This window comes from Pogoniulus pusillus, chromosome 9, assembly GCF_015220805.1.
Source record: "Pogoniulus pusillus isolate bPogPus1 chromosome 9, bPogPus1.pri, whole genome shotgun sequence".
Classification (NCBI taxonomy): Eukaryota; Metazoa; Chordata; class Aves; order Piciformes; family Lybiidae; genus Pogoniulus; species Pogoniulus pusillus.
Genome location: NC_087272.1, coordinates 18,910,297 through 18,929,775, shown reverse-complemented (window position 1 = coordinate 18,929,775; position 19,479 = coordinate 18,910,297). Strand labels below are relative to the sequence as shown.

The 19,479-nt window shown below is 37.3% G+C and overlaps 1 protein-coding gene across 7 annotated transcripts in view; it reads left to right on the top strand.

Annotated features, from left to right (window-relative positions):
* The window catches only part of FSTL5 (follistatin like 5), a 270,731-nt gene that overhangs the window by 103,159 nt on the left and 148,093 nt on the right, over window positions 1–19,479 (top strand). For all 7 annotated transcript variants that reach the window (XM_064148747.1, XM_064148745.1, XM_064148746.1 and 4 more), the window contains exon 4: window positions 5,738–5,986. In XM_064148747.1, coding sequence (XP_064004817.1) covers window positions 5,738–5,986 — 249 coding nt within the window. The remainder of the gene's footprint in view (window positions 1–5,737; window positions 5,987–19,479) is intronic.

The following is a 19,479-nucleotide window of genomic DNA, read 5'->3' as shown; positions in this document are numbered from 1 at the left end:
AACTGTGGTATAAAGAACTCTGGCTTACTTGTTTGATACTGAAAGAAAATGGATGGTCAGCCATGTGTATAATTTACTGTCACTCTTGCAGGTTGGAATGGGACTGAGGGATGTGAGCTGACAGTGGCTGCCACTGAGAGCAGTGGGCTGCAGGTGCTCATCCTGCCCCTTCACAGATCTGATGATTGCTATTTTTTCTTTCCACTCTCCTATCTTTAAACCACTAGCAGTCCTAACAGAGAGTTGGCTCTTCTGCTCTTGAAATCCATCTGGGAGAAAGAATAATATTCTAGTAAAAGTTTATGTCTGCCACTAAAATTTTAGAAAACAGAAAATACTGATTTAAATAAAACTTGCAGTGCTTTATATCGGAAATTATTGTCTTGAATTCTGTAGTTTCAGTCCAGCTTTGTGCTTTTAAAACTCTCACACATTTTGTCCATTAATTTTGTTGTTGGTTGGGATTTGGTTTTGGTTTTTTTTGGGTTGGTTGGTTTGTTTGTTTTTTAACCGTGTATGTGCAGGCATTTAATTGTGGTTAATCTGAGTGATGTGGTACATTCTTGTGCTTATATATTGATTGTCTTTGAAGTTCTTTCAGTTCGTATCTCATTACCTTAACAGCACAAGGTTACATCTTAAAAACTATTAGTTTGACCAGCAGATCTTGACTCAACCATGCTGGTCTCTTTCCTTCCTTGCTTGATTTTCCACTTCTGGGAATAGGAGCTCTTGTGCTGTGTGGAAAGTATCCTTAAAACTGTCTAGAAGCTTAGCTAAGCTGCTTGGAGTTTGGAATGCAGATAACTTAGTATTCAGTTGTTACAACTTAGTTGCCTGTTACAACATAGGCTTACATAACGAAGAGATGCTACAGTCTAAAATGAAGGTCCGTGCTGTGATAAGGGACTCTAATACCATATTTAGAGAAGGCATTAGTACGTACAGTTGAAGATCTTGTATGTCTTTAGTGTATTGAGCTATGTACTGAAATTTATTACCATGAGCATTATATTGACAAATTAGGAATATTTTTTATTTGTTCTCAAACAATCCACTCTTCATTTTTTTTCTCCTGCCCAAAATATTCCTAAACAATATAATGCATGCTACATTACTGAAGAATTATGTATACCAAGAGTGCTGGATAATGAGTAATGTACATTTAGTGTCATGTTCATCAGTGTAATTACAAGCTGTTCTTTCTGGAGGTATCAAAATTTGTCTAAAAGCGGCTGTTAAAATTCTGCAGCTTTAGGAAAAAGTCTAGATCTTTAATATTTATGAGCAGATAAAGTTCATGCTGAAGTCAGGCACAGTGTTAATGCCCTACCTCTGTTAATTGGAGGTGGTTATCGATCTCTTTTTTCAGCTGTATGTGAAACATAAGGCTTCACAGAACACTTCCTAAAATTATCATTACAGTCTTGATTAGATCTGCAGTGCCTTTACCTGTTAAAACTAATGCTCAGATCTGCCTAGCACACACAGTTGATCAGACCAGTAATGAAACTGTGCTTTACTTCCCTGTATCAACAAAAATTCTTTGCATATCTGATTATCTATGTATTTTTAAAGAGTTTTTGGCCATGAACTAGGACTTACTTTAAGATGATGCATTTTGTAAATCAAAAGGTTATTGATGTTGTAGCATTGTATCTGCATTGAGTTATCCTGTTTTTTTCACCTTTGACAACAAAATGCTACTGCATTTTATCTGGAGCTAGTAAGTGCCCATTTTTAGGGCTATTCAAAACATCTGGTATCTCCTTTGTTTCACTAGTTTATTCTTCTGTGAATAAGAAGTCTGCTTGCCCCCTTCTTTCATGAGTAATTTCCCAGAAACATAACAAGAAAACATAAGTATCTGTGGAAACAGTTTTTCTTGGTAGTACTTCATTTTGTATTGTTGAAGTTTTTCTTTATTATTCAACTGCAGCACTTAGTGCTTTATTACTCAGACAAAAGGAATAAAACCAAGACAGCTGTATATGCTCTGCACATTTTGCTACTTTGATTTGATCCCCCCAATAGAATCATAGAATCACCCAGGTTGGAAGAGACCTCCAAGATCACCCAGTCCAACCTGTCACCCAGCCCTAACTGGTCAACTAGACCATGGCACTAAGTGCTTCATCCAGGCTTTTCTTGAACACCTCCAGGGATGGTGGCTCCACCACCTCCCTGGGCAGCCCATTCCAATGGCAAATCACTCTCTCTGTGAAGAGAGAATGATAAAGAATAAAGTTACTATTTTGACTTAATTGATGAAGGTAAGATCCATGAATATGTATCCATTAAGTATGACTTTGTTTTCTGTTGGTATTCTCAAAGTTCCTACTTTTATGAGTTATTAGCTTGTCTTTAAAATAAAATGTATTTTCTTGTGTCTAACCCCACTTTTTAATCTCAGAGTAGCTATTCAATATTTATTGGCTTGCTTACATTTTTAGAATTGGGTTCACTTTCAGTTTAAACTTGAATCACAGTTATGTTTGTGAACATTTTGTCACTTTTGAAATTGCATGGGTTTGGGTTTTTTGGTTTGTTTTGTTTTGCTGGTTTTGTTTGTTTTGTTTTCCCACTATGAGCGATCTGGTACCCACTAGCAGGTGAACCTATTTAAAATAAACATGTTATCCTTTTTTTCTTAAATATGTACTATAAATCTCTTGAAAGACTGAATAGCAGCTCCTTTTCATCAAATACATACGATGATCTATAAGTTCCTAGATTAAAATAGCACCAAACAGTACCTGTTAAACATTCTGAAGGCTTCGTGAATAGCTGAACTTAAGGCAAAGATGAGGTCTGAAGAGGGAATCCTGCCTCTGTGGGAGTTAGTGGGAATTTTACTATTGAATTAAATAGAAGGAATTGCATATGCAGTGATGTATGGAAATATATGTATTGTTTTGTAACAGTGAATAGAGTAAAATAGAGACATTTCATAACAAAATAGTGTAGTTTTTCATTAGAGGGAAAATCTTGCCTGATTATTGATGTGCACGATTCATATACACTGACATATTGATACTTATAATGCTGGGATATATATCATGCAAATAATTCACTCTCATGTGAAAGTAGCTGTTTTGCATTCAGGCATCAGATTCAATTATATTGCCAAAATGAAGTCCCAAGTGGAGTCTTAAATCGGTTTCTGCTTTCACAGGAATGCACAGCACAGTGCATCTTTGAGTCACCACACACCTCTCAATAATTCAGAGCAGTTACCAGATTGAGATCTTTATCTTCCAATTCAGAAAGCAGAAATAATGATGATTTATGGACTTTGGCTTCACATTGCAACCATTTATCACTTCAAAGAAGTTCTGTAATTCTGTGATGTATGTGACCTGTGCTGTGAGGTATTCTTGGACACTGGAAAACTTTATTTAAGCTTAGTGGTAATAGAATGAAATAGAACTTTAATTTCAGTCAGTTAATTTCTATTGCTTGTATAGAGTAGTGACACTTTGGTACAAGGAGTAATATTTGAAAAAAAACTCATAGGACATTTTTAATATGTGAATTGCCTTTTCCCATTTAATTTTGGCTCTTGGTGGACAGACAGCTAAATCTACCATCAGCCTAGTCTATACCGCTTCATCCATGTGTATAAAAATCACTATAGTGTAGTTATGTCAGATGTGCAACATCTGAGGTGAATGGGTATTTGTCTCTACTTTGTGCTCAAATGGTTATAAAATAAGCAAGAAAAGCATTTGTCACATTAGAGTTGAATTTCATGGTTGCATGCCTTCTGTAGTACATTTGTCTGTAGAAATTTGTGCTGTATGAGAAAGCAAAGATTCGGGCACTGTTGTCATAGGCCTGATAGTCCTGTAGGCTTAAGAAGAAAAAGGTAAGAATTTACTTCTGCCACTGAAGTGAAATGCATCTATTTCCATGATAGAAACAATGTCACTCAACTATGATGTTTGCACATTAACTCTTCAGAGCAGAAAATCTAGTACTGCCCAATTACATGTTGCCATTTGCCTTATCTTGCAGTTTTTTACGAAGCAGCCAAGTAGACTATGAGAATAAAGAATCACAAGGAATGAGAATATTAGATGTTCAAGTTCTTGTTTCATCTGAAGATTAAGAGTGAACAGCTGGAAAATAAAATGAAGTAACTGGGTTTGTTTAGACTAGAGAAGAGAAGGCTCAGGGGTGACCTCATTTCTGTCTACAACTACCTGAAGGGAGGTTGTAGCCAGGTGGGGGTTGGTCTCTTCTCCCAGACAACCAGCAATAGAACAAGGGGACACAGTCTCAAGTTGTGCTGGTGGAAGTGTGGGCTGGATGTTAGGAGGAAGTTCTTCCCAGAGAGAGTGATTTGCCATTGGAATGGGCTGCCCAGGGAGAGGGTGGAGTCACAGTCCCTGGAGATGTTCAAGAAAAGCCTGGATGAGGCACTTAGTGCCATGGTCTAGTTGACTGGATAGGGCTGGGTGCTAGGTTGGGCTGAATGATCTTGGAGGTCTCTTCCAACCTTGTTGATTCTGTGATTCCAACTGTGAAGGGCAGTGTCTATTCTCACATTTGGATGCTGTGACGGTGTCAGAGAACCTACATAATTGAAGCTTGGGTAATGGCAGTTACTAAATCTGCAGTTGGTTGGCTTTTTCCTCATAACTTTTTTCTCTCCCTGACCAAGAAATGACTGTATATAGTTAGTTCTATGGCAGCCATGATGGAAATTGAGGATATACTAAGGAAATATTAGTATGTTCTCCATTTCTCTTGGAGATCTGCTACTGACCATGGTACTTATTTCCACAGAATGTCAGGAGCTGGAAAGGACCTCAAAAGATCATCTAGTCTGCCAGAGCAGGACCACTTATATTTTACATGATGGCAGCATCATGGATAGAATAGAAAGTGGACAGATGGCTTTGGTAGCCTAATCTAGACACTTCTGTGTTCTAGGAACAGAAGGAAGTGGGAGTTGCAGCCAGCAGAAACTCTATACCTCTGTTGCTGCCCTCTTAAAGTGCTGTTTGTTTTCCACATCCCATTCATCTCATTGAGATGCCATGGACTCTTTCCAGCCACCATTCACTTAATATATCAGTCCTACTCTTTCACCATGATCTGTTCAATGAAATGTTAGTGTCTTGCAGCTACAGGGGTTTGTGGGGTTTGTTTGGTTTTGTTGTTTTTTTCCCCCTCTGTGTTCGTTAAGAGCTTTAATAATTATTGTGTATCAGTCTTGATGTATCAGTGTTTGTTTTATCTGTCTGAGCGCAAGGAGAGTCTGGATGACACTTTTAGTTATATGGTTTAGTTATTGATAATCCTGCAAGGACTAAAGTGTTGGTCTCAATGGTTCTTATGGATCCTTCTAGCTTGAGAAATTCTGTGATATAAATTACAAAGACTGTGTTGTTCTATTATATGCAGTAGCACAGCAATCTCAAGGTGACAACTTCAAAATGCATGTAAAAAGATGTGATATACTATTATTTTCTTTAATAGTAGGTTTTGTCATAATGCTAAGTGTTTCTCTTAATCTAACCCATAACAATGACTAAAAATGCAACTAGTTATGGTAAATTGATTTCATTTCAGGCAGGTCTATGTTAAGTTTTAGTCAAGGATGTAACAAAGGGCATACCCTCACTTGTTTACACAGTTTTGTGTAAACACTTTTTGTATCTTGCATGCAATTAAAATATAATTAATATCTCAAAGCTATTTTTTTTCCTCACTTGTTTCATATTTTTAGGGCATATGGGCCAAGATGGACGTTTTGGAACATGTGAAAACAAGTACTGTGGTCTGGGTAGACACTGTGTTGTGAACGAGGAGACAGGCCAAGCGGAATGTCTGTGCATGGAGCACTGCAAGCCTCATTACAAGCCTGTGTGTGGTTCGGATGGAGAATTCTATGAAAATCACTGTGAGGTACACAGGGCTGCCTGTCTGAAAAAGCAAAAGATCACCATTGTACACAATGAAGACTGCTTCTTCAAAGGTAAGTGCAGATGAACAGTATCTGAAATATTGCTATCATGTGTGTGCTTTCAAGCTGTTCAGTTAAATCTCTCTAGGGGCTGTACTGAGTGTATGGTGAATAAATGAATCAAACAGTTAGTAGAGCAAATATCTCACTCCTGAGACATCTTACAGGTTATTTTTTGTTCTCTTTTTATTTGTATGCAGTGCTTTGGACAGTCACCTGTTTTTAACTTGGCTAAATGAGCTGTGTCTCAGAAAGGGTTTTGTCAGGCTGCATGACCTGTGCTCATTTTTGGTGTTGAAGCTGATAAATCAGCAACTCTCTGGCCAGGGCAGTGATGCAGTGTGTGGACCCGGTGCTTGGGGACCCAGTATGTAGTGTTGGCTCTTCAGTGCTGGGTCAAAGGTTGGACTGGATGATCTTTGAGATCTCTTCCAACTGGATGTTTTCTGTGGTTCTGTGTGATTCTGTGAACTTGTCCATGACTATATGGGTCTTCCTTGATTTGAGTTTGGACACTTACATATTTATGCAAGTATGTCAATTTAACTTCTTTTTATTCTTGTGACTACTGAGATGCCAGTCTGAATGCTGAGGGAGATACTTTCTGTTTAGCATCTTATACCAAACATGTCAACAGTTGCAACTTGCTTTTTCCTGTGTAATTTGAGCACAGCTTATAAGTTTCTGGAACTCTGCTAATACAGGTCTTGATAAAGCTTGTTTATGAATGCTTTGACAGACTTGCAACATGTTTTTACTGGTTGAAGGATGCAGGTAGCTTTCAGGGGATGTGGAGAAAATGTGCTTAAATAAGGCTACTTTGAATAAGTTTACCTGAATTAATTAATATTCTTCTTAAAGACTGTCTTATTTTTGTTAGCATTATTATATGTTGTGGATATAGTTGTATTCTTGATAATAGCAGCTAATAATTACCATGACCTGAGAAAGAAGTCTGCTAGAACGATTTTGTGAAATGACACTCACCTTTGTGGAGAATATTTATTCAAATCACTTAAATTTTAATTAGAATTTGCAAGATTGTAGTCCAGTACAAGGTTATTGAAATGGAACCAAATCTAAAAGTTATCTTTTGTCAAGAACTTAAAGAAAAAAATATTATACTTGTGTGTATTGGGCTTTGTATAGAAGTTTCTGACTAAGTAAATGGGAAAAGTGCCAATGTGAAGAGGCATTTAGTGCCATGGTTTAGATGACTGGATAAGGCTGGGAGATAGGTTGAACTAGATGATCTTGGAGGCCTCTTCCAACCTGGTTGATTCTATGACTCTTGCTTCATCCCCTTTAACATACAAGTTAAACTCAGCAACTTCATCAAAACAAGTTAAGGGAGAGGGACGTCTAAGATACATAGATGAAAGGAGATGTGTGTGGGAATCTTATAATGGGAAATGCACTTTCAAGTAATAGTGAAGTTTATATTTGTGCACTGCTTCAAATTGGTATATCATCATGATATACACTTCATGTAAGCAACAAAGTCTGACATAGTGAAAAAATGAAAATTTCATTTTAGGAATATAGCATTCAGGGCTGATAGGGAATGGCTTGTGAAGTAATTACAAAATGTGAATGCCTCTGTCTTGTCTTAATCACAATATCTTTCTGAAACGTTGTTGATGCAGTATTCTAATAGAACAATTGACAGTAACAAACACTAATCTGTTTAAATTTATGGGGCTGATTTCAGTTCTTCAATATGCCATATACAATACAAATATATTCAGAGCATGCTTGCAATAAATTACAGCATTTTTTCTTAAGGGCAAAAATGTAGTGTGACTTATTTATTGAAATGCAAAGTGAGACAGTAATTTAGCTAGAAATATAATCCAAATGTTGTCTAAAGTATAATTCATCTTTATACTTTACAGTTACCATGTTGGTTTCATATCTGTTATAGTGGACAACAGAATATCTGAATAATTTACATTTCAGACACACAATTTATGCATCAGATTAAAAAAAAAAAGTTGTTTTTTTTCCTTTAGTCAGTGACAATCTTCAGAAAAGGGACTACAGTATCCGAGTGACTTGCTCTGAGTTGCCTTCTGAAAACTGTTATTTATCAAGACACGTGAATCTTAAATTATGGATGCTACAGCTAGATACCTAAAAACCGTGTAAAATATCTCAGTTTCTCTTTTCTTTCTCGTCTTGTGTTGACTTCAGTGGTGTTAAACAAGTGAGCTTTTTAAACAGCGATGCACTCAATTGTTATGACTAATGTCAGTTTATTAAGAATGCCCAGGAATGTAGCACATCTACTTAGGATTTTATGGGTTACTTCAGGATTAAAGGTTACTTCAAAAGTAAAGTTTTTACTTCTAAGCATTTTATGTACCATCCTTATGAAATTAACATTATTTATTTGGTTTTGTCTCATCATTTGGCAGATGTTTTAATCTATGATTAGACTGTGGTTCAGATTTCTTACTACTATTACTAAAATGGGTAGATTTCTAGGATGCTATAGTGTTTGCTTTTCAGTCTGTTCACAAAAGAGAAACTTAGTATCAGCAGTAAACAAGGTAGTGAGGGTAAGCACTGATTATGAGCGAATTCCAGAGGGGTATGAACAAACAGGAAAAAGTTCAGAAGACATCAGCAAGAATGAATATAAGTCCCCTATGTCTTATAGCCTTATAGACTTACAGTCATCAGGGCATGTGGATATGAATAGGCTGCTTTTTTATTCCAGTAAAGGAATTAAATACCAAATAAGGCAGCAGGAAGATATTCAAAGCAAGCTTTGGTGTTTGTTTTGTACACAGCATATCTCATGAGTAAAAGCAACATAGGATTTCACAAGCAGGCTTTGCAGATACTGTTTTGTTTTCTTTTGAAAGAGTCAAATTGAATTATCTCCTAACAGTAGCCCAAATAAAAGATCTAGAAGACCGATTTAGCCTCTCCAGTGGATGCCTTAGGATTATTTTGAAGATTTTCTTTTTATTTTGGGGTGTCATTAGTGTGCTCTCTGTGTGTGATCTTAGGCTGCCTCCAGAAATGTTGACACATTCATTTAGAAGAACTGTCATTTATTGAAGCTCATTTGATGTTCATATACTTCAAAAGCAAGCATGCATATCTCTGTCATCTTATCAATTTCACTGCAGGAAGTATTTTATCTGGTCTTAAAACAAATCTTGAACATTCATTCAATATTGATCATTCGCTAGTATTAGAAAAGAAATTCAGGCTATGTTAATCTGAATGATATTCTGATACAGTGTTTTCATTGCAAAATAGCTTTGCATGTCTGCTTTATTTTTTTTTCCCTGGCTATCAGTTATCTTCTCTACTCAAGTTCACAAAAACATCATCATTATGCTCTTTCTGAAAGCTTGGATTCCTGCAGATAGCATACACCCTTAAGGCTGCTGCTGATAAACTGCTAAGCTTCAGCTTTCACCCAGATACATATTCAGCATAAACTGGATTATGAAAAGAAATGTGAAAAATCTTTCAGAACTGTATTAGAAATCTGAGATTCTGCTCAATCTTGAAACGTGCTTGAAAAAAAGTATGGGAATAGTTTGATTTATATTAGGAATTCAGTGCACAATCTCATGTTCACTTTAGTGCAACACAGTGATTATTTTTTTAAGTATGACATCATACAGAGATTTTATATGTTTTAAACTATTCACATTAGCAGTTGTACACTCAGAGAGTGGTAAAAATTTGCTAGCAGTGGCAGGTAATTCTTCTGTCAGCTTTTTGTTGGAAAGTGATGCTCTAATCAATGGAGAAACTGGTTCTTTTTATTGTGTTTGAAAACTGTGACCCAAACTTTAGCACTGTTCATGCAGTCTGCTTCCCCCATGTGATTAATTTTCCTGAGTTGCATTGTTCGTGAGATTCAAAGACTGTTGTTTTTTTCCTCAAAACATCTATGCCAAATTTGCCATAAACAGCTGTCTTAAATTGCCCAATATTGTCTTAAATTCCCTATATGAATAAAAATGCAAGGCCTGTGCATGTGATTGCTGCTAGTCAATTTGCGGAGTGGAGTTGAGTGCAAGATGCACTTTGGCCACAACAACCCCAACCAGCACTCCAGGCTGGGGACAGAGTGGCTGGAGAACAGCCAGGAAGAAAGGGACCTGGGGGTACTGGTAGATAGTAGGCTGAAGCTGAGCCAGCAGTGTGTCCAGGTGGCCAAGACAGCCAATGGCATCCTGGCCTGTATCAGGCACAGTGTGGCCAGTAGGACAAGGGAGGTTATTCTTCCCCTGTATTCAATACTGGTCAGGCCACACCTTGAGTCCTGTGTCCAGTTCTGGACTCCTCAATTAAGGAGAGATATTGAGGTGCTGGAACATGTCCAGAGAAGGGCAACAAAGGTGGTTAAAGGCCTGGAACACAGCCCTGTGAGGAGAGGCTGAGGGAGCTGGGGTTGTTTAGCCTGGAGAAAAGGAGGCTCAGGGGTGACCTCATTGCTGTTCACAACTACCTGAAGGGAGGTTGTGGCCAGGTAGGGGTTGGTCTCTTCTGCCAGGCAGCCAGCAACAGAACAAGGGGACACAGTCTCAAGTTGTGCCAGGAGAAAGTATAGGCTGGATGTTAGGAGGAAGTTCTTCCCAGAGAGAGTGATTGGCATTGGAATGGGCTGCCCAGGGAGGTGGTGGAGGCACCGTCCCTGGAGGTGTTCAGTGAAAGTGCCATGGTCTAGTTGACTGGATAGGGCTGGGTGCCAGGTTGGACTGGATGATCTTGGAGGTCTCTACCAACCTGGTTGATTCTACGATTCTATGGTGCTAAGATGTTTATAAAAACATGTGTATAACTGGCTTATTTTTAAAACTAAGCATTCAATGTATCCTTTCCAGCTAAAGCTTAGAACTGTATTCTGTTTGTTTTCCTTTGAATTATCTTCTTGTCTCTGCCTCATTCTACATTTTACAAGCCTCAAACACAATATAAATATAAGATTTGTTTTTTTTTTCCCAGTGGCTAAGGACATGCTGCAAAGACAGCTCTTATTTACAGTAGCTGGTGCAGTCCTAATTTTTGTGTGTTAATTCCTTCAACGGTGGGATAAATATGTAGTTCTAACCTATTATCTGTTCTGCATTCATTTAGGGATGAGGAATTAGTGTTCTCTAGTTAATCTCTCTACAAAACTTAATGCAGTCTAAAATTGCTTATAACAGCATTGCTGCTGTTTGTTACCATACAAAGAAGTGGGTTTATAGACATTAAAGATTTTTACTGGTGGGAGAATTTGGATTTTAAAACTTTTTCCTGCTTTTAGTAACAATGTTAAATCTGTTCAAAGAAGCTGCATTTATATTGAAAGCTTCACTCTGAAGTTTCTATAAAGTCGTTGAATCAAACAAGCTGTGTTTAAAATGTAGATATGATTACCCAGATTGTCTATTTTTCTAGAGTAGATGGAAACTCAGGGCCTCTTTGTGATAATGAACTTTAGTTACAGATTGTATGAGCTTCAGGAATTTGAACAAAATAACATTTAGTGTTTTTAGCTTGGATGCTGTGGTTTCTTTCCCCCCTTTCCTCTCCAAGTAAATGGGAAAGAATGCTTAAGAGGAGAAAAAGGAATTAATAGCTTTAGTGACTTTTTTGGTTTAAAATGGAGACAGTGTGTTTGCATGAGCTGTTTCACAAATGCTTACATCTCCTACGTGTTTTCTGAATATAGTACAATAGTTCTTCCTAATCAGTACACCTGAATTATAGTTACTAGAAAAAGAACTCTTTTTTCATTAGCTATGCATATATTGTTCATTCTTGCTCTAAATTAAGCTGGTATTAGATGGTGATTTTCACATATTGATTTAATTGCCTCATTCACCTTCCATTATTATAACAAATACTGCATAAAGTTCAGTTCTGCAGTTCAATTTACATTTGGTTGAGTATTTCAACAGCAGTTATTTCTACATATTATTTATAGAAGTAGATGATGTGCCGCTATCTATTATATCACTCCTTCCATGCAAGAGAACATGATGGGAGAGGGACCTTTTAGCACACGACTTACGTGTTAAGAAGCTAGAGGATGAGCCAACTAAGTGTCCTTGTGACAAAGAGGGGTAATTGTATCCTGGAGAAGCTATTGACAGCAGATCAAGTGGTCCTTCCCATTTACTTATCACTGATGTGGCCATATCTGGAGTACTGTGACCAGTTCCAGGCTCCCTAGTACAAGAGAGACATGGGCATACTGCAGAGAGTTCAGTGAAAGGTCACAAAGACGATGAAGGGACTGTCTTTTATGAGGAAAAACAGGGACTGTTCAGGCTGGAGAAGCGAAAGTTCAGGAGGATCTCATCAGTGTTTAGAAACACCTGAAGGGAAGGTGCAAAGGTCCATTGAACTAAACTCTTATCAGTGACGCTCAGTGTGAGGATTAGAGGCAGTAGGCATAAACTGAAACACAGGAGGTGCTACCTGAACATGAAATAACTAATTCATATTCTGCACATGGTACTGGGCAGCCAGCTCAAGGTGGTCCTTCTGGAGCAGTGTTGTACCAGGTGACCTCAGAATATCTCTTTCAATCTCTGCTATCTCAGAGAAGCATCCGGACATCTTTGGTCTGGTTTGGAACAGGCAGAAAGTAGTGCACAGAGCTCCACTAGTGGTTTCCAACACTGTTAAAGGAGAATTGGAGAGAACAGAGGAAGAGAAATAGAAGCAGAGTTCTGGCAAAGTGTAATCAGTGTAGATGTAATATAAAGGACTGTTAGTATCCTCTCTTCTAAATCTGATTCTGCTGTGGCAACTAGGACAGTGCACATCACAGGATAGATCTTCTTTACTCTCTTGCTGCTAATTCAGTACATCATAAATGTGTTGACATGTTGCTAAGAGTACATGGACAAGCATGAACAATAACCAGAAAATAGCCACAAACTCTTCTAACAGAAGATGACTTGGGTGGCATACTCTCTTGGTTGTATCATAGACCAGCAAATAAAATAAACCAAGTAGCATAGTTTTGATGGACATTATAGTATATATATTCTATTTATTGCCACAACTTTTAATCCATACTAAATATATTAACTTTATTTAAAAACATAAGACAGTTACACCACTGTAATAAAAAGTATTTTAAGTGGAAGATGGTATCTGGAAACTTGGCAGAGTCCTACAATATGCAGAATACTCCAATGACAGCCTTTTGTTTGTATGTTTGCTGATGGCCTTGAACACAATCCCTGTGAGGAGAGGCTGAGGGAGATGGGGTTGTGTAGCCTGGAGAAGACGAGGCTCACGGGGGACCTCATTGCTCTCTGCAACTACCTGAAGGGAGGCTGTAGCCAGGTAGGGGTTGGTCTCTTCTGCCAGGCAACCAGCAACAGAACAAGGGGACACAGTCTCAAGTTGTGCTGGGGGAAGTATAGGCTGGATGTGAGGAGGAAGTTCGTGCCAGAGAGAGTGATTGGCATTGGAATGGGCTGCCCAGGGAGGTGGTGGAGTCACAGTCCTTGGAGGTGTTCAAGACAAGTTGGATGAGGCACTTAGTGCCATGTTCTAGTTGATTGGCTAGGATTGAGTGCTAGGTTGGACTGGATGATCTTGGAGGTCTCTTCCAACCTGGTTGATTGTGTGAGTCTGTGATTCTATGCAATATTCCTTTTAGCATAAATGGTAATTAAAAGAGAACATATTATCAAGTTAAGGAACAGACTTTGTCCTGAAATAAAACAGACTTGGCTCTTCCCAAAATTTATACTGACTAGCCCAAAGAATCCTGCAGCTGAAATGGACTTCATGAAACTGATTTAAGGAATTTGCAATCATTAACTCTATTCTCAGTTTAATTTAAGTATCTCTTTGTTTGACTCTGGACTTAGCCTTTTAACTCTCAGAGTTTTTCTACTGATCTTAAAAAAATATTAATATTTCTAACATTTATTTTATTTGAGGGTTTTTCATCTCTTTACAACTCTTCATTGCTTAAAAAAAACAGTTATTTGAGATTAGAAAATATTTCTACTTAGCAAATGTACTGTTCCTCATACTCCAATTTGATAAATTGGGCAATGAAATCTAATGAGGTCCTAAAGTTTTCTGTTTATCTGAAATGATAGCATGGATTTAAAGATGTTGAAAATGAAGAACAGAAACAAAGGAAAACAGAATACAGCAAAAATAGGCTGAAGTGTAGCCCAAAGAAATAAGTTGAAGTAAAATTATACAAAGTTTCCACTTGGTAAGAATGATGGTTTATATTTTTTGCTTTTACTTGTTTTTGCTTTGGGTGCAATTAAATCCTGAACTATGTGCTGCCAGGAAAGTTTGTCTCCCTCAGGGGTAGAACAGCAGAACAGATGGTGGATTTTTATTTTGCGTTCATTCCACCATTTAGAGACCAGGAGTGCTGAATTTCTAGAAGAAAAAGTGGTTTTGCCAAAGGAAACTGCTGATGTTGGTCTTAAAGTAGCAGAGTTTTTAGCTGTGTTCTCTACAGGGTTATTACTAAGTCTCCTGGAAGGATGCCGTATACTGAAGCTTTCCTATTAGCAGTGTGTTAATACAGTCATGATATCTATCTCGTAATATTAGTCATGCAGAATAAAAAAGGTGCTACTGACTACTAAAATTAAAAGTTATTATTTCTTATTCAGCCTTGGTTTGAGAAGACATTTCACTATGCAAGAAGATAGCTATGAATTTAGCATTAGTCATCGCTGTAACAGTCTAAATACACAGACAATCTTAACTGAACAGTTCTTAAGAAGAAGGAATTTACATGGGCTTATGATTAATCCCACCTGGAAAGTGAGGAAAAAAATCATTCCTGGAATCTAATAAAATGGTACATCTTGTATATCAGTAAAAAAATATATCAAAGTAGGAAAAATATCTTTGCAGTATTAGATACCAATTATGATCATGAAGTTATTAGTGCTCTTAAATCCAAGATGGTGGAATGAATCATTTGTTAGTTTCCTATTCCACCTTCTCTTTGATAAAGGTTCCTGCCATTTAAATGGATCTTGTAAAGACTTTTATTGATTTCTAATAATGCAAACTATAGTTGTATAATCATCATTGTAGAATATGAGCTCAGTGCACTCTTATGTTTCCTGTCATTTTATCACAATTGTAGAAGCACCTTAAGTATATTTGCTTAAGCAGATGGTGAATGGCCACACAGGGAATTCATCCATCTTTTTTACCTTATAATGAAGTTTTGAACCAGGTATTTCAGCTACAGTGATTGGGAAAACATACTTTTGTAATAAACAAAAATAAATAAACATAATAAACATTTTATTCCCCTGTACTCAACACTGGTCAGGCCACACCTTGAGTCCTGTGTCCCATTCAGGGCTCCTCAATTCAAGAGAGATGTTGAGATAGTGGAATGTGTCCAGAGAAAGACGTCAAAGCTGGTGAGAGGCCTGGAACACAGCCCTGTGAGGAGAGGCTGAGGGAGCTGGGCTTTTTATCCTGGACAAGAGGAGGCTCAGGGGTAACTGAGCTGGTTATTGGTGGTTATTGTTATATTTTGGGGAAGAAAACAAAAGCAAACTCAAAACTGGCAAAAAGCTTTGAAACCGAGATACCAAAATAGAACTAAGAGTCTCTATGCTTTAGAGAGAAAGCTGTTAATTTTATATACTGACTTGTGTACCTACTTCACTTTTTCTTATCCTTTCCAAAAATACATGCTATTTTAGCTGAGCCTATTGGTTAACTTGCACTGTTGCACGTTCAGTGGGAGCTAAATTTGATACAGAGGAATCTCTGAAGATTTAATCTGAACTGAGTATGCTGAAGTCCAGAGATTGAAAGTTTGCACAGGGATGTTTCTCATGATTAAGTTCCTGATGTTTTTTAAGTCAAATAGGAAAAAAGAACATAACCTTGCCCTTACATAGCCAGTATAGAATAGAATTTAATAGGTACCATAAAAATTTCAGTATTTCTCTGAATGTAGTGACTAAAGCAGACTGGATGATCTTGGAGGTCTCTTCCAACCTGGTTGATTCTGTGATTCTATGAACAGTAATGATAGCAAATATGGCAAATCCACACCCTCAGTGACAAATTTCTCATGTAGCTTTTCTCAATGAGTATCATCCTGTGAAAACCTCTATACATAAAAGTAAATGTGTGTAGCGCTGCCAACTGGAGAGTGATCCAATTGCTGTGTCTCTATGCTTTTCAAAGTGTTTGGGTTTTTTTCCTTTTTATATTAGTGTCTGGGGAAAGAAGATTCTAATGACAGTTGCTCTGTATGCAGTATAGTGCATATCTATCTTATGTCAGCCTGGTCTGCATTCTCGATCTAAAGAATTTAAGTCACATGTTTTTATAACTATGTATCAAATATTCAGTGCCTTAAATTTGTAAATTGCAGATGTCAAAAAGCCCTGTATATGTTAGGATTACTTGTAGGAAATAAATTGTCCTGCTTTTTAATCACTTTGAGATAAGATATTATAACTGACTATAGGACAAATTTGTGTTCTTTTTATCTGGCCAATAAGTGCATGTTAATTTCAGGAGGATAAATGCAGTGTAGCATATAAAATCTTTATTCAGAGAGTTCTGTTTGTTGCTATTTTAGACAGTTTGGTCTTGTCAAATGTAACTATTAATGATTTTTTTGATTCCTTAAATCGTATCCATATCTCTCCTGGAATGGACTTATGACTGCAGTGGGTTTTAATAGGCTGTTTACTTTGTTTTGTGGTCTGCAGTATTAGTCACAAAAAGTTGGTTGAAATCACTGTGGGTTTCCTCATTGGCTTTGTCGTGATTGTTAAATTTCATCATGGAAAAGGACTCTTAAGGAAGCAAAAGTAATACCACGTAATTTGTTTCAGTGTTAATTAGCATCACATTTTTAGGGGTTAGGCTTTTTCAACAAAAAGCATTAACTACTGTATAGAAACTTCACTATGAGTTACCTGTTATTTCTAATACAACATAGAGGTACCTTATTGAAAAGGTCACTTCTTTGGAACAGAAAATTTCTTTACGTATAAGCATACTAGAACCTTGTTTCACTCCTGGGTTATGATCATTAAAATTCCAATTGACATTAAAATGTAATTACGTAATTACTGAATTTAAAAAATGAAACAACAAGAAACACCTCTTAGGAATTATAAGTTTTTTGTTTTAGTTGTTTTTTAAATCTCATTTCAAGGTGTCCTTGTGTTAGACTATACGCTCCAAGTAAAACACAAGGGAAGGCAGGATGTAGTTTTGCTTCAGCAGTTTAAAGCTCCATATCTAGGTTAACTCATTTCCTAAAGTAGAAAATGCAAATATTTTACTGGAAGAGGCTTGTAAGTATTTACTTGCAAAATATCAATTGGACGGTACCCAAAGCACGTGGAACTCTGTCTTCTTGGCTGCTGGGACTTGATTCTTCTCAGGCTTCTGGGGAAAGGAGGCAGACAATCTCTGACCTTGTCTCCTGGCTCCTCTAGATGATCTATGTATGTCTAGGACTTGAAGTCTTAGTAGGAGACTTTCACGTGCAGGCAGAATGTCTTGCAATGTGCAGTCTCAGCATGATGTCCAACTGACTATGCAGCCCGATCTTGTGCAGGCATTTAGAGCCTATTCCTGGTAAGCTCTCCAGACAAATGCCAAATGAGGCAGCAGAAGCCCTGTGTTACCTGCTTATTCCTTTTATCAGTATCCAGCCCGAGACTAATGTGCATTGGACATAAATTAGCCAATCAGAATGAGACTTTGTCAAGCCTCACCATATTAGGCGAGGCCAGGGCTTTCTCCCTCCCCTCCCACTGGTGCCTCCCTCCAGCACAGAAGTAGAGGAAGCAGGGGAACGTATCTGGGCAAGCCAACATTCATAAGCCCTTGTTTGCCCTATCAGGCCTACCCCCAGTTACTTCTTAAACATTCTAGATCCTACATTGTCAACTGTATAATGTTTCCGTGACCATGCAAAGAACCAATTATTATTAAAAGTAGTGATTGGGCAGGGGTGAGACTCCTTAATAACAAAATTAATGAACAAAATTAATTTTAAAATAAATATCATCTCCCATCAATTAATACCCCTCCATTACATGCTGTATAAGGTTTTTATGTGAAAACTTAAAAATAGTAGCTCAAATTCCATCATCAGATTTTTTATTTCGCTCTCACAGTTGCATTCATAACTCTGTTTCTTGACATTCCAAGCAATCTCTTTCTTTCTTTCTTTCTTTCTTTCTTTTTTTCTTTTTTCTTTTTTTTTTTTTTTTTGACTAATCAGTAGTGTTTTTCAATCTCTATTGGGGTGAAGGTTGGTAAGGAAAAGAGAAATCGGTTTTGTTCCTCTGAGCATTTAGTATTCCTGGCTGTCTCAACATTTTCCCTTTAAATACATTTTTCTTCATTTCCTTTGCGTATTGCTTTATCCTTGTAGTTCTACATTATTCAACAATGTAAAATGTACTTCTCTTAGAAACTTTCATCTATATTTAGCTCTTCTTCACTTAACTTTCATGCCTAGGTAGGTTTTTGGGTTTTTTTTTTTTTTTTTCATTTAGCTTCTTATCTTGAATTTCTTAATCTGGATGTGATCTAAGTAGCACTGAATCTTCAGTGCTGAGAAACATAGTCCTGTAGTTCCTGAGTCTGGAAAAGTAGAGACTTTCAAATGTAGCTTGCCTTTGCCTTGCCTTTGCCTTGCCTTTGCCTTGCCTTTGCCTTGCCTTTGCCTTGCCTTTGCCTTGCCTTTGCCTTGCCTTTGCCTTGCCTTTGCCTTGCCTTTGCCTTGCCTTTGCCTTGCCTTTGCCTTGCCTTTGCCTTGCCTTTGCCTTGCCTTTGCCCTGCCTTTGCCCTGCCTTTGCCCTGTAGTAAGGCACATACCTCACTGATTTATGTAGCAACATTAAGTAAGATTAAATACCTACCTAATTTGTTTGATAACTTGTTTTTTATGACAGTCAGCAGTAGATTTAAAAAAAAAAAAAAAAGATATAGCCACTCTCTCCAGATGTGTCTTTTCAGTTTCTGGTAACTAGAAATTTCAGGATTGAGAGCTCAAAAATGTTTGCATGAAAAGGTCTTCCTTTCATGTTTTGAATCTGCTGTATGGAAAGTTTATTTCCAATTCTATTCTTTAAAGTGAGATGTAATTGCTGTCGCAGCTATACTCTGCACCACTATGTATAAGTTGGGGATTTTCAAGGTACCAAAGTACTAGTTTTATTAAGGCAAGATTTGCCATAAATATTGTAAGGCATACTGCCTAATTCTTCTTTCAGAATATAGCGTTTTTTGAAATCTGTTTTACTTGTCTTGCAGTTGTTATTCTCCTTTATTGTCTTTATTAATAATACAGTATTGTCTAGCAGTTGTGTTGAGTATATTAAAATCTGTAAGACTCAGGTGCCATATAGACGTATGAGATTTTCAAAGTAAATTGCTTTTCTTACTGGAGAAGTGTTGCTTGTAAGCTTTGGAATTTGGGAGGATTTTTTTTTTTTTTTTTGTTTAGCTATCTTTCTATGAGTAATTCTGAGTAATTA